Below are 13,174 nucleotides of genomic sequence, written 5' to 3'. Positions count from 1 at the left end.
TTATCCCCTAAGCCCCAACCCGCCACTTATCCCCTAAGCCCCAACCCGCACCCCACCACTTATCCCCTAAGCCCCAACCCGCACCCCACCACTTATCCCCTAAACCCCCATCTGCACCCCACCACTTATCCCCTAAGCCCCAACCCGCACCCTACCATTTATCCCCTAAACCCCCATCTGCACCCCACCACTTATCCCCTAAGCCCCAACCCGCACCCTACCACTTATCCCGTAAACCCCCATCTGCCCCCCACCACTTATCCCCTGTACCCGCCACTTATCCCCTAATCCCCCCACCCACCCCTCACTACTTATCCCATAAGCCCACACCCCGCCACTTATCCCCTAAGCCCCCACCCACCCCCCGCCACTTATCCCCTATGCCCCCCCCACCACATATCCCATAAGCCCCCATGTGCCCCCCACCACTTATCCCCTAAGCCCCCACCCTCACCCCGCCACTTATCCCCTAAGCCACAACCCTCACCCTGCCACTTATCCCCTAAGCCCCAACCCTCACCCCGCCACTTATCCCCTAAGCCCCAACCCGCCACTTATCCCCTAAGCCCCAACCCGCCACTTATCCCCTAAGCCCCAACCCGCACCCCACCACTTATCCCCTAAGCCCCAACCCGCACCCCACCACTTATCCCCTAAACCCCCATCTGCACCCCACCACTTATCCCCTAAGCCCCAACCCGCACCCTACCATTTATCCCCTAAACCCCCATCTGCACCCCACCACTTATCCCCTAAGCCCCAACCCGCCACTTATCCCCTAAGCCCCAACCCGCACCCCACCACTTATCCCCTAAGCCCCAACCCGCACCCCACCACTTATCCCCTAAGCCCCCATCTGCAACCCACCACTTATCCCCTAAGCCCCAACCCGCACCCTACCATTTATCCCCTAAACCCCCATCTGCACCCCACCACTTATCCCCTAAGCCCCAACCCGCACCCTACCACTTATCCCGTAAACCCCCATCTGCCCCCCACCACTTATCCCCTAAGCCCCAACCCGCCACTTATCCCCTAAGCCCCAACCCGCCACTTATCCCCTAAGCCCCAACCCGCACCCCACCACTTATCCCCTAAGCCCCAACCCGCACCCCACCACTTATCCCCTAAACCCCCATCTGCCCCCCACCACTTATCCCCTAAACCCCAACCCGCACCCGCCACTTATCCCCTAATCCCCCCACCCACCCCTCACTACTTATCCCTTAAGCCCACACCCCACCACTTATCCCCTAAACCCCCATCTGCACCCCACCACTTATCCCCTAAGCCCCAACCCGCACCCTACCACTTATCCCCTAAACCCCCATCTGCCCCCCACCACTTATCCCCTAAGCCCCCACCCACCCCCCGCCACTTATCCCCTATGCCCCCCCCCACCACATATCCCCTAAGCCCCCACCCGCCCCCCGCCACTTATCCCCTAAGCCCCCACCCACCCCCCACCACTTATCCCCTATGCCCCCCCCACCACTTATCCCCTAAGCACCCACCCGCCCCCCACCACTTCTCCCATAAGCCCCCACGCGCCCCCACCACTTATCCCCTAAGCCCCCACCCTCACCCCGCCACTTATCCCCTAAGCCACAACCCTCACCCTGCCACTTATCCCCTAAGCCCCAACCCTCACCCCGCCACTTATCCCCTAAGCCCCAACCCGCCACTTATCCCCTAAGCCCCAACCCGCACCCCACCACTTATCCCCTAAGCCCCAACCCGCACCCCACCACTTATCCCCTAAACCCCCATCTGCACCCCACCACTTATCCCCTAAGCCCCAACCCGCACCCTACCACTTATCCCCTAAGCCCCAACCCGCACCCCACCACTTATCCCCTAAACCCCCATCTGCCCCCCACCACTTATCCCCTAAGCCCCAACCCGCCACTTATCCCCTAAGCCCCGCCCCCCACCACTTCTCCCATAAGCCCCCACGCGCCCCCACCACTTATCCCCTAAGCCCCCACCCTCACCCCGCCACTTATCCCCTAAGCCACAACCCTCACCCTGCCACTTATCCCCTAAGCCCCAACCCTCACCCCACCACTTATCCCCTAAGCCCCAACCCGCACCCTACCACTTATCCCCTAAACCCCCATCTGCCCCCCACCACTTATCCCCTAAGCCCCCACCCACCCCCCGCCACTTATCCCCTATGCCTCCCCCCCACCACATATCCCCTAAGCCCCCACCCGCCCCCTGCCACTTATCCCCTAAGCCCCCACCCACCCCCCACCACTTATCCCCTATGCCCCCCCCACCACTTATCCCCTAAGCACCCACCCGCCCCCCACCACTTCTCCCATAAGCCCCCACGCGCCCCCACCACTTATCCCCTAAGCCCCCACCCTCACCCCGCCACTTATCCCCTAAGCCACAACCCTCACCCTGCCACTTATCCCCTAAGCCCCAACCCTCACCCCGCCACTTATCCCCTAAGCCCCAACCCGCCACTTATCCCCTAAGCCCCAACCCGCACCCCACCACTTATCCCCTAAGCCCCAACCCGCACCCCACCACTTATCCCCTAAACCCCCATCTGCACCCCACCACTTATCCCCTAAGCCCCAACCCGCACCCTACCACTTATCCCCTAAGCCCCAACCCGCACCCCACCACTTATCCCCTAAACCCCCATCTGCACCCCACCACTTATCCCCTAAGCCCCAACCCGCACCCTACCACTTATCCCTGAAACCCCCATCTGCCCCCCACCACTTATCCCCTAAGCCCCAACCCGCCACTTATCCCCTAAGCCCCGCCCCCCACCACTTCTCCCATAAGCCCCCACGCGCCCCCACCACTTATCCCCTAAGCCCCCACCCTCACCCCGCCACTTATCCCCTAAGCCACAACCCTCACCCTGCCACTTATCCCCTAAGCCCCAACCCTCACCCCGCCACTTATCCCCTAAGCCCCAACCCGCCACTTATCCCCTAAGCCCCAACCCGCACCCCACCACTTATCCCCTAAGCCCCAACCCGCACCCCACCACTTATCCCCTAAACCCCCATCTGCACCCCACCACTTATCCCCTAAGCCCCAACCCGCACCCTACCACTTATCCCCTAAACCCCCATCTGCCCCCCACCACTTATCCCCTAAACCCCAACCCGCACCCGCCACTTATCCCCTAATCCCCCCACCCACCCCTCACTACTTATCCCATAAGCCCACACCCCACCACTTATACCCTAATCAGTTTTCATTGGAAAGGGTTAACACTGAAGAGAAAAAAAGATACAATCAGGATTTCTCTTTGCTGGTCTCTGGGTAGATAAATCTAGCTAGCTAAGTCAGCCATTGGTTAGGCTATCAGTAGCTAGATAAAGGCATCTGCCATTCAACTGTATACGGGCAACATTTTAGAGTGACAGTGGAATCAACCAATCACATTTTGACTTAATGGGTGGGACCATTTTTACAAAAACGTATGGAAACTTCTGCCTTCTTGAAGGCTAACAGGTCACTCACTGCACAATAGCGAGCAATAGTTTTCCCACGGTCTAGCTAGCTAGCTTTGTTGTTGGTTAGTTTACAGCGGCTGCAGCAGGTCTCAGCCATCTCTTTGAAAATAAGTTACTTGCGAAAATTTGTTGCATTTAAAGTGGAACTGACAGCATTTCAGCAACATGAAATCTTGTTCAAATCTGTTCATATACATCCCCAGGGGGGTTGTCAAGTGACTACTGAGATATGGTCATTTTCACATTTTCATAAATTATTAGAATGTTTGGGAATTACATATACTAAGGCATTTGTGAAAATTTAACAGCAAAATAGAGTGGGAAAGCAGCCTTGTGTTTGGACAATAATAGACACTGCAGTAAATAAAAACAGCTGTCTTGTCCAGGACCGGTCGACACAGACCCATGCGCTATAGCCAGTCAGATCTACAGTAGGCCTTTATGCAAACAAGCCATTTGCCACACGGCCCTGCCATCATTCACTTTGAACTGGACTGTGTGTTTACAGGCAGTAGGGCCTGCCATCATTCACTTTGAACTGGACTGTGTGTTTACAGGCAGTAGGGCCTGCCATCATTCACTTTGAACTGGACTGTGTGTTTACAGGCAGTAGGGCCTGCCATCATTCACTTTGAACTGGACTGTGTGTTTACAGGCAGTAGGGCCTGCCATCATTCACTTTGAACTGGACTGTGTGTTTACAGGCAGTTGCAACAGCACGACTTTAGATCTTTAGAACTCATTCGACAAAAGCCACAAAATACACCGGAATAGATTTCTGCAAATATGTAAACACCTTGGGGGTCCTCTTACATTTGGTCAAACAACCATGAAAAGGTAGTCTCTCTCTCCCTCAGTTATGCACATCATGAACAACAAGATCAACAACTAATTCTAGCCAGAGCAAGATGAGCTCAAATCTAATGACCATTAGATAAACCCTCTCAAACTTTTTCATCTATTTGACCGTCAAAATTGCAATAATAAACCATGGGGAATTGTAGCCTCCTTGTCCTTCTGCAGTTTGCCTGCCAATGCATGCTCGTCCCAACCAAGGACCCAAGCTCACTGGCTAAAGTTGGCTAGCTTGCTAGCTAGCTACTTCCAGACACAAATGAGAGAACCCTCACTCTGACCATTTTACTCACCATAGCAGAGCTGGTTAGGCTGTTTACATGTTATCTAGAGCGTTTTTTACTATAACTTTTTTTTGTCTACGTTTACTGACACCAGTCATATTCAGCAGGTTCATCAGTTGTTCTGCACTCTGGCACACTCATATGAGAATGCTCTGAAATCGGAGTAGATAGCCAGAGTGAATTTGCGAACTCAAGAAATATGCTAACTGGATAACTGTCAATAAAGTTATTGGTAGCTGTGTATAGCCACCGAAAACGATACGAGAGGAAACATTTTGTTACTCACCCAATCCTTCAATGGCATGACATGACATCCTCCTAGCAATCTAGCTAATGTTAGGCTCTGTGTTTTTAGCTTGCTACATACATAGGTTCGCTAGCCAATTAGCCATGTTATGACTGACTTGTGATCATTGCCCTTGCTTGTTTGATTGTATTGACATTCCCAGCCTTAGTTACATTCATCAATTTTTGTCCAGAATATTGAGTCGTTGAAACTGAAACAGTGAATCCCAAATGGAGGCAGCAAACAATATACCAGGCCAGCTGGGATTTACAATCTGATAGCAAATATGTTTTGGACTACCAAGAAATGTATTGGGGAATTATATTAATGCATTGAACTGCATCCATCTATTCTGCCAACAATGCCTTAGTGTACGTCGTGGAACGTTGAGTCCAATATAACCTATTTTTAAAACCTCTTATGGAGTTGATTTTGTAGCATAAACAGTGAATTAGATATTTTTGACTGATATTATGATTGTCTGTTTGTTTCATATCTGGAAAGGAGTTAAAACTAACACTTAGGTGACTGGATACTTTGTGTGTCAAACGTGAAATGTTTTTTTGTTGTTGCAATGGGAAGTAATCGTTGTACATTTTGATTGGGAAATGATTAATGGTTGTGTTGTCCTATTCTTCTGATTGGGACCTACTGGCTTATTATGTCCAGGTGAATGGACTGCTTATTCTTCAACATCATGCTGTGTGTGAATGCTGTCTTTCCATTGGCCCTAGGCAGTGGTATAGTGGTTCCTGGAGAAGGGGGTATACTCAAATGTTAGTTCCCTAATGGCCCGCCAGGCGAAGGAAAGGCACCCTGGGTGAAAAGTCCCATGTTTTCCTGTTTTTTAAATGAATTTCCCTATAGATTTTTCAGATATTCACTCTCAATCACTTTTTTTTATAGACCATCGTATTTAAGTCCACAACAATGCTTAAACCACATCATTCTGACAGGCCCACCAGTGGGTGGGCCTCTGTCCTCCCAGGCCCATCCATGTCTACGCCCCTGATGCAAACAGGGCATGATGACAATTGCACATCACAAATAGCCTACTAAACAACACTTCAGACTAAACTTTTTCAGTACCTGGTTTGCTTACCCATTGTTGTCTTAGTTAGCATTTACTGGTAGATATCATAAGTTGAAATGTCTTTCCTACCCTACCGGCTACCGATGTCATTCTTCTGTGAGCTGCTCCATGCCAAAACCAGCTGAGAGCTGCACACTCTTGCTGCCTGCGGATGATGTTCCTCTGAAACGAGGCTATGTGTGCGGCGCGCATGTGAATATATTTCACGTGCTTTGCGTTTGTGTAAGCCGCTGATTGTGTAGGTATGATTTCTCTATTGTAGTACGTAATTGGTAAGTAGTATACCTCCACTACACTACTTTGATACGCATCAATAGGGATTAAGAAGTGATTATACGCAATGCCCACTGAATAAAAGTGTGTATACAGTTTATACCTACAAATAGCCTCCACTACACCACTGGCCCTTGTTTTTTTTAACAAAAAGTGCACTCCTACATGAGTATACTAGTATTACGGTTGCTGTCCTTTCAGAATCATGAACCTGGTACACACTGAAGGCCTATAGTTTCACCACTGTACTAACCTGTCACACACTGAAGGTCCTATAGGTTCACCACTGTACTAACCTGTCACACACTGAAGGTCATATAGGTTCACCACTGTACTAACCTGTCACACACTGGTCCTATAGGTTCACCACTGTACTAACCTGTCACACACTGAAGGTCCTATAGGTTCACCACTGTACTAACCTGTCACACTGAAGGTCTATAGGTTCACCACTGTACTAACCTGTCACACACTGGTCCTATAGGTTCACCACTGTACTAACCTGTCACACACTGAAGGTCCTATAGGTTCACCACTGTACTAACCTGTCACACACTGAAGGCCTATAGGACCTGTCACACACTGAAGACCTATAGGTTCACCACTGTACTAACCTGTCACACACTGAAGGTCCTATAGGTTCACCACTGTACTAACCTGTCACACACTGAAGACCTATAGGTTCACCACTGTACTAACCTGTCACACACTGAAGGTCATATAGGTTCACCACTGTACTAACCTGTCACACACTGAAGACCTATAGGTTCACCACTGTACTAACCTGTCACACACTGAAGGTCCTATAGGTTCACCACTGTACTAACCTGTCACACACTGAAGGCCTATAGGACCTGTCACACACTGAAGACCTATAGGACCTGTCACACACTGAAGACCTATAGGTTCACCACTGTACTAACCTGTCACACACTGAAGGTCCTATAGGTTCACCACTGTACTAACCTGTCACACACTGAAGGCCTATAGGACCTGTCACACACTGAAGACCTATAGGACCTATCACACACTGAAGACCTATAGGTTCACCACTGTACTAAGCTGTCACACACTGAAGGTCCTATAGGTTCACCACTGTACTAACCTGTCACACACTGAAGACCTATAGGTTCACCACTGTACTAACCTGTCACACACTGAAGGTCCTATAGGTTCACCACTGTACTAACCTGTCACACACTGAAGGCCTATAGGACCTGTCACACACTGAAGGTCTATAGGTTCACCACTGTACTAACCTGTCACACACTGAAAACCTATAGGTTCACCACTGTACTAACCTGTCACACACTGAAGACCTATAGGACCTGTCACACACTGAAGGTCTATAGGTTCACCACTGTACTAACCTGTCACACACTGAAGACCTATAGGTTCACCACTGTACTAACCTGTCACACACTGAAGGTCCTATAGGTTTACCACTGTACTAACCTGTCACACACTGAAGGCCTATAGGACCTGTCACACACTGAAGACCTATAGGACCTGTCACACACTGAAGACCTATAGGTTCACCACTGTACTAACCTGTCACACACTGAAGGTCCTATAGGTTCACCACTGTACTAACCTGTCACACACTGAAGGCCTATAGGACCTGTCACACACTGAAGACCTATAGGACCTGTCACACACTGAAGACCTATAGGTTCACCACTGTACTAACCTGTCACACACTGAAGGTCCTATAGGTTCACCACTGTACTAACCTGTCACACACTGAAGGCCTATAGGTTCACACACTGAAGGGCCTATAGGTTTACACACTGAAGGCCTATAGGTTCACCACTGCACAAACATGACTATAATAGATATAAAGGCTGTATTCATGTTTCAAGAAAGGAGTGTATATATTTGGCTTGGCGAAGCGGTTTTAGGGCTGACTAAATGGAAGCTGATAATGAGTTTTTTACTTCGCTGGTCTCGGCTGGTCTCGGGATGAAATTATGAGTCCTCACTGTCCGAGATCGAGTCAAGACCTAGTACAAATGTATTCGACACCGAGACAAGACCGAGACACTCAATATGTGGTCTCGAGACCGTATTACTACAACACTGGAAAATAGGGTTATATATTTTCTTTGTATGTACAGCACATGGCCAAAAGTATGTGGACACTCTTTCAAATTAGTGTATTCAGCTATTTCAGCCACACCCGTTGCTGACCAGTGTATACAATTGAGCACACAGCCATGCAATCTCCATAGACAAACATTGGCAGTAGAATGGCCCGTAGTGAAGAGCTCAGTCACTTTTAACGTGGCACCGTCAAAGGACGCCACCTTTCCAACAAGTCAGTTTGTAATATTTCTGCCCTGCTAAAGCTGCCCCGGTTAACTGTAAGTGCTCTTATTGTGAAGTGGAAACGTCTAGGAGCAACAGCGGCTCAGCCGCTAAGTAGTAGGCCACACAAGCTCACAGAACGGAACCGCGAGTGCTGAAGCGCAAAGCGCATAAAAATTGTCTGTCCTCGGGTGCAACACCCACTACCGAGTCCCAAACTGCCTCTGGAAGCAATGTCAGCACAAGAACTGCTCGCCCGGAGCTTCATGAAATGGGTTTCCATGGCCGAGCAGCCACACACAAGCCTAAGATCCCCATGCGCAATGCCAAGCGTCGACTGGAGTGGTATAAAGCTCTTCGCCATTGGACCCTGGAGCAGTGGAAACACGTTCTCTGGAGTAATGAATCAGGAGGAATAATGGTCTGGGCTGTTTTTCATGGTTCGGGCTAGGCCCCTTAGTTCCAGTGAAGGGAAATCTTAACCATACAGCATACAATGACATTCTAAACGATTCTGTGCTTCCAACTTTGTGGCAACAGTTTGGGGAAGGCCCTTTCCTGTTTCAGCAGGACAATGCTCTGTGTACAAAGCGAGTTCCATACATACATTTTTTGGGGGGATTGGTGTGGAAGAACTTGACTGCCCTGCACACAGCCCTGACCTCAACAACATCAAACACCTTTGGGATGAATTGGAACGCCGACTGCGAGCCAGCCCTAATCGGCTAACATCAGTGCCCGACCTCACTAATGCTCTAGTGGCTGAATGGAAGCAAGTCCCTGCAGCAATTTTCCAACATCTAGTGGAAAACCTTCCCAGAAAAGTGGAGGCTGTTACAGCCGCAAAGGGGGGACCAACTCCATATTAATTCCCCATGATTTTGGAAGGAGGTGTACGACGAGCAGGTGTCCACATACTTTTGGCCATGTAGTTTAAGTGTTGTGCCTTATAGATTGTTTATATGTATGTGTTGGGCTTTACAGTCATGCACCTGAGCTCAATTTCGAGTCTGAATACTTACGTAAATAAGGTATTTCTGTTTTTTTTATTTTTAATACATTTGCAAACATTTTTAAAAACCTGTTTTTGCTTTGTCATTTGTCATTGTGTGTAGATTGCTAAAAATGCCAAGGTCATATTTGTCCATGTTCTGTTCCAGTTAAAGGGTTGTTCAGATTCACTTAGATCTGTGGAAGTACAGTAGCTTATTAATAAGATACACTATAGCCAGTTTTGTCTTTGCAACAAATAAATATCTATTCTCTCCTAATGGTGACGGTTGCTGTTATCTTTTTATATTTCTATCAACCCCATACACCTTCAAGAAGATGATTGTCATGAATTTCAATGAGATGGGGCAGGCGTCTTTTACGACCCTCATTATTCCTATTTACCTAAATACACATAAAGCTATCAATGTTTAAAAGAATGCAAAAAAAAATGTACCGACTGCTGATGCAATTAGGGCTGTAATTCAGACGGACGTCATGAAGTGGCTTCGTCTCTTCGTCCTCCAAGCTTCTCCTCCAAAGTCATTAGGATTTACATTTGTTTCCTGGAGTCAGCTAGCTTCGTGGTGGAACTTCTGTCTCCTGGACACTAAGTGGAGAGAGGATTAATTAGTGAGATGGACCGCTCTGTTTCCTGTTTGAGCGTGTTTGGAAAGTCTGCTCTGAAAGGCAGGAGAAGACAGGATAACTTCAGACTTATAGTGACTTTCACACACTGTTCAAGGGTACCCCAAATATTGAGCCCCTAAATTGTCCTTCTGCCAACTCAGTTAGATTAATTTAATTACATTTGCTGTATTGTTTAAGAATGATTTAATTCAGTTTGACCAAATATAACCTTCAGGAAATAAAATTGCTTTAGTTATATGGTAATACTTAATTTTCACATTATTCCTGTTGTTTGTCTTAAGGGCACCTACACTGAAGAAAAGTGTATAGTTGAGATACTTTTTTTCTCAAAGACCATGTCATTGTCCTCTCTCCCTCTCCCACCAGGCTGGTATGATGGTGGATGCCCGTCTGAAGGAACTGACCCCCACCATGCCCGTCATCTTCATCAGAGCCATCCCTGTGGACAAGCAGGAGGTGCGTAACGTCTACCAGTGTCCTGTCTACAAGACCAGACAGAGAGGACCCACCTATGTATGGACCTTCAACCTCAAGACCAAAGAGAACCCTTCCAAGTGGACCCTAGCTGGGGTGGCCCTGCTACTGCAGATCTAAATGCACGTTTTATCTTGTTTTTGTAGACGTTTCGGTCAGAGACCTTCATCAGACATCATCTTGCCAGCCAACTTCAGAATGGGGTCGATTTGACTGACCTTTTTCTTTGCACATAAACATGAACCTAGCTAACTGTACAGCACACTTATCAGACCGTCTTTTAATAGTTGTTACTAGTTGAGTTCTAGATTGATCTCACTTGTCGAAAGGAGGAAATGTTCCTGTCAAAATGAGGAACGAAGTGAGAAGGTTCAAAATAAAGATTTATTCTGTCTTAAAGAGAAGAGAAACCCTACACCAAATAGATAGGTTTGTCCTGTAATACTTAAATCAGTATAATCCAAAAATCATCTACTCTGGAGATCTCAAATAGTAGTTTCTTCTTTTTTTAAACACCAATTTTGTAGAATAAAGACTTTTATACTGAACCATCCAAGAGTGCAGTCAGGTGATTTGTGTTCACTGCGTTGCTCCTGTTTCCCCTCCATTTTCTCTCATCTACAGTCATTCTCTCTAACTTTTTCAAAGCAGTCTTCTCCACCAACCACCTCCTTCCTAAATAACCTTCCCAACTCTAAAGCTCATTCTGCAGTCTCACATATACTGTATACCCATCCATTGCACCCAGACATGTGCAGACTGCACACACACACACGCACTCACACGGACACCATAAAAGGATCTCGAGGAGGGATTCATTTTATCGTGGTGGTGTATAAGTTATGATGCCTCAGCTATCTCTATTTCGCTCTCTTTCTCTCTCATCAGCTCCGTCTCCCTGGTGTCTCCTTTATCCAGTTATTGGAGGGCCTTAACAAAGCACCACGAGACAGAGAGGCATGAGGAGGAGGGATGGAAAGAGGGAGGAAAATGAAGAAAGCAATAATGCAATGGGAGGCAATCTATGTAGAACTTGCAAATTACACCTTCAGGTAGTGTTATGAAAATAGATTGTGCCTTTGCCTATGTGGCGCATACCGGTATACACAGTACAGATGATGCATGGGACTCAGGAGAAATTATTACCCTCTTATAAGCTTAGAATAAATAATTCAAAGTGCTTTTGAAGTGCTGCGTTTTTGTTGACTCTTTCTATTCTATGAGCTCTTTGGACCAAAGAGAAAGTTAGCACTTATCTGCCTTCAAACAATACTGTTATGTCACGTGGGTTCCATAGCCACACCTTTATAAAAATGCAATAATGATGAGACGGGAGACAGGAATCAGTTCAACCATTTATCTGGAACGTGCTAGGTCTAGAACACATACAACACCATCATGCTTTGCGGCACACCCCCAATACACCACACCTTCTCCCCTTCGACTTAAATTGTAACCATTGTGAACAACAGTCCTGAAAAGTTGACCTTGAGCCCCCAGGTGAAAACAGAGTGTAACAGTTCTAGATGACTCACGACTGGTGTTTCTGTCAATGTAGCTTTACTCAACAGTAACTGATCTACGTGCCTTTTCCAGATGACATCCTCTGCAGTCTCGACAGTGCAGGACCAGTCTGAGCAATGACTGTAGCAGGAACCCACTTTGTTCCGCTGAGGTAGTTCCTAGCTAAAAGCTTCTCCAGGATTAAAAGCTTGGTCCTTTGCTTGCAGTTCATGATGTTTGACTTGGCTCTCCTGTTGACATTGCATTGTCTCCTTTGCTTTCGGAGGTTTGTGTAGGTTGACGCTTGTGCGTTGCTCTCTCTTCATGAGTAGCTATACAGACAACCCCTTGGTTCAGACGAACCCGTGTGTTCCTGTAGGATAGCAGGAAGCTGTTCGAGCGTTGGTGCAGTGTTCCTTCCTAAGACGCTTTTAAGGCCTGTTTCATGGTCTGTACGAATTAACCTCTCCGCCAGCCCGTTGGTTGATGGATGTGACGGGTGGATCTGATGTGCTATACGCCTTTCACCTGTAGGAACGTGGCCAATACTTGGGACAGCTGCGGTCCGTTGTTGCGAACAAGTTGGAGTGGCAATCCAAACCTACTAAACACTTCTCCAAGCTTCTCGATGGTCTTCTCAGCAGTAGTAGATCTCATGATGGCAACCTCTGGCCACTACCTATCAGTATCCACAACCACAAGAAACATTCTGTCTTCGAATGGACCTGCAAAGTCTACATTTATGCATTGCCACACCTCTAGCCAATCCCACGGATGAAGAGGTAGAAGTTGAGGTACATTGCGAACCTTCTGACACGAGGAATATGCTTTCTCCTCAATGCTTCCATCCAATCCAGACCACCAGAAGTAGCTTTGTGCGATTTCCTTAATGTGAACCATTGCACAAGGATAACGCTCCTTCCCCACAGCAGGTAACCGGACTGTACTGACATCTGCATTGCAGTGTAGT

The 13,174-nt window shown here is 47.9% G+C and overlaps 1 protein-coding gene across 1 annotated transcript in view; it reads left to right on the top strand.

The window, feature by feature from the left end:
* Positions 1-11,177, top strand: part of LOC139375621 (dynein, axonemal, heavy chain 9) — a 130,179-nt gene extending 119,002 nt beyond the window's left edge. Inside the window, exon 76 of the mRNA XM_071117412.1 lies at positions 10,594-11,177. Within this exon, the coding sequence (XP_070973513.1) occupies positions 10,594-10,821 (228 nt within the window). The 3' untranslated portion in view covers positions 10,822-11,177. The remainder of the gene's footprint in view (positions 1-10,593) is intronic.
* Positions 11,178-13,174: the final 1,997 nt, after the last annotated feature.

Source organism: Oncorhynchus clarkii, chromosome 20 (assembly GCF_045791955.1).
Source record: "Oncorhynchus clarkii lewisi isolate Uvic-CL-2024 chromosome 20, UVic_Ocla_1.0, whole genome shotgun sequence".
NCBI classification, from domain to species: Eukaryota; Metazoa; Chordata; class Actinopteri; order Salmoniformes; family Salmonidae; genus Oncorhynchus; species Oncorhynchus clarkii.
The sequence above is the reverse complement of the archived record's forward strand: the minus strand, read 5'-3'. Positions and strand labels throughout refer to the sequence as shown.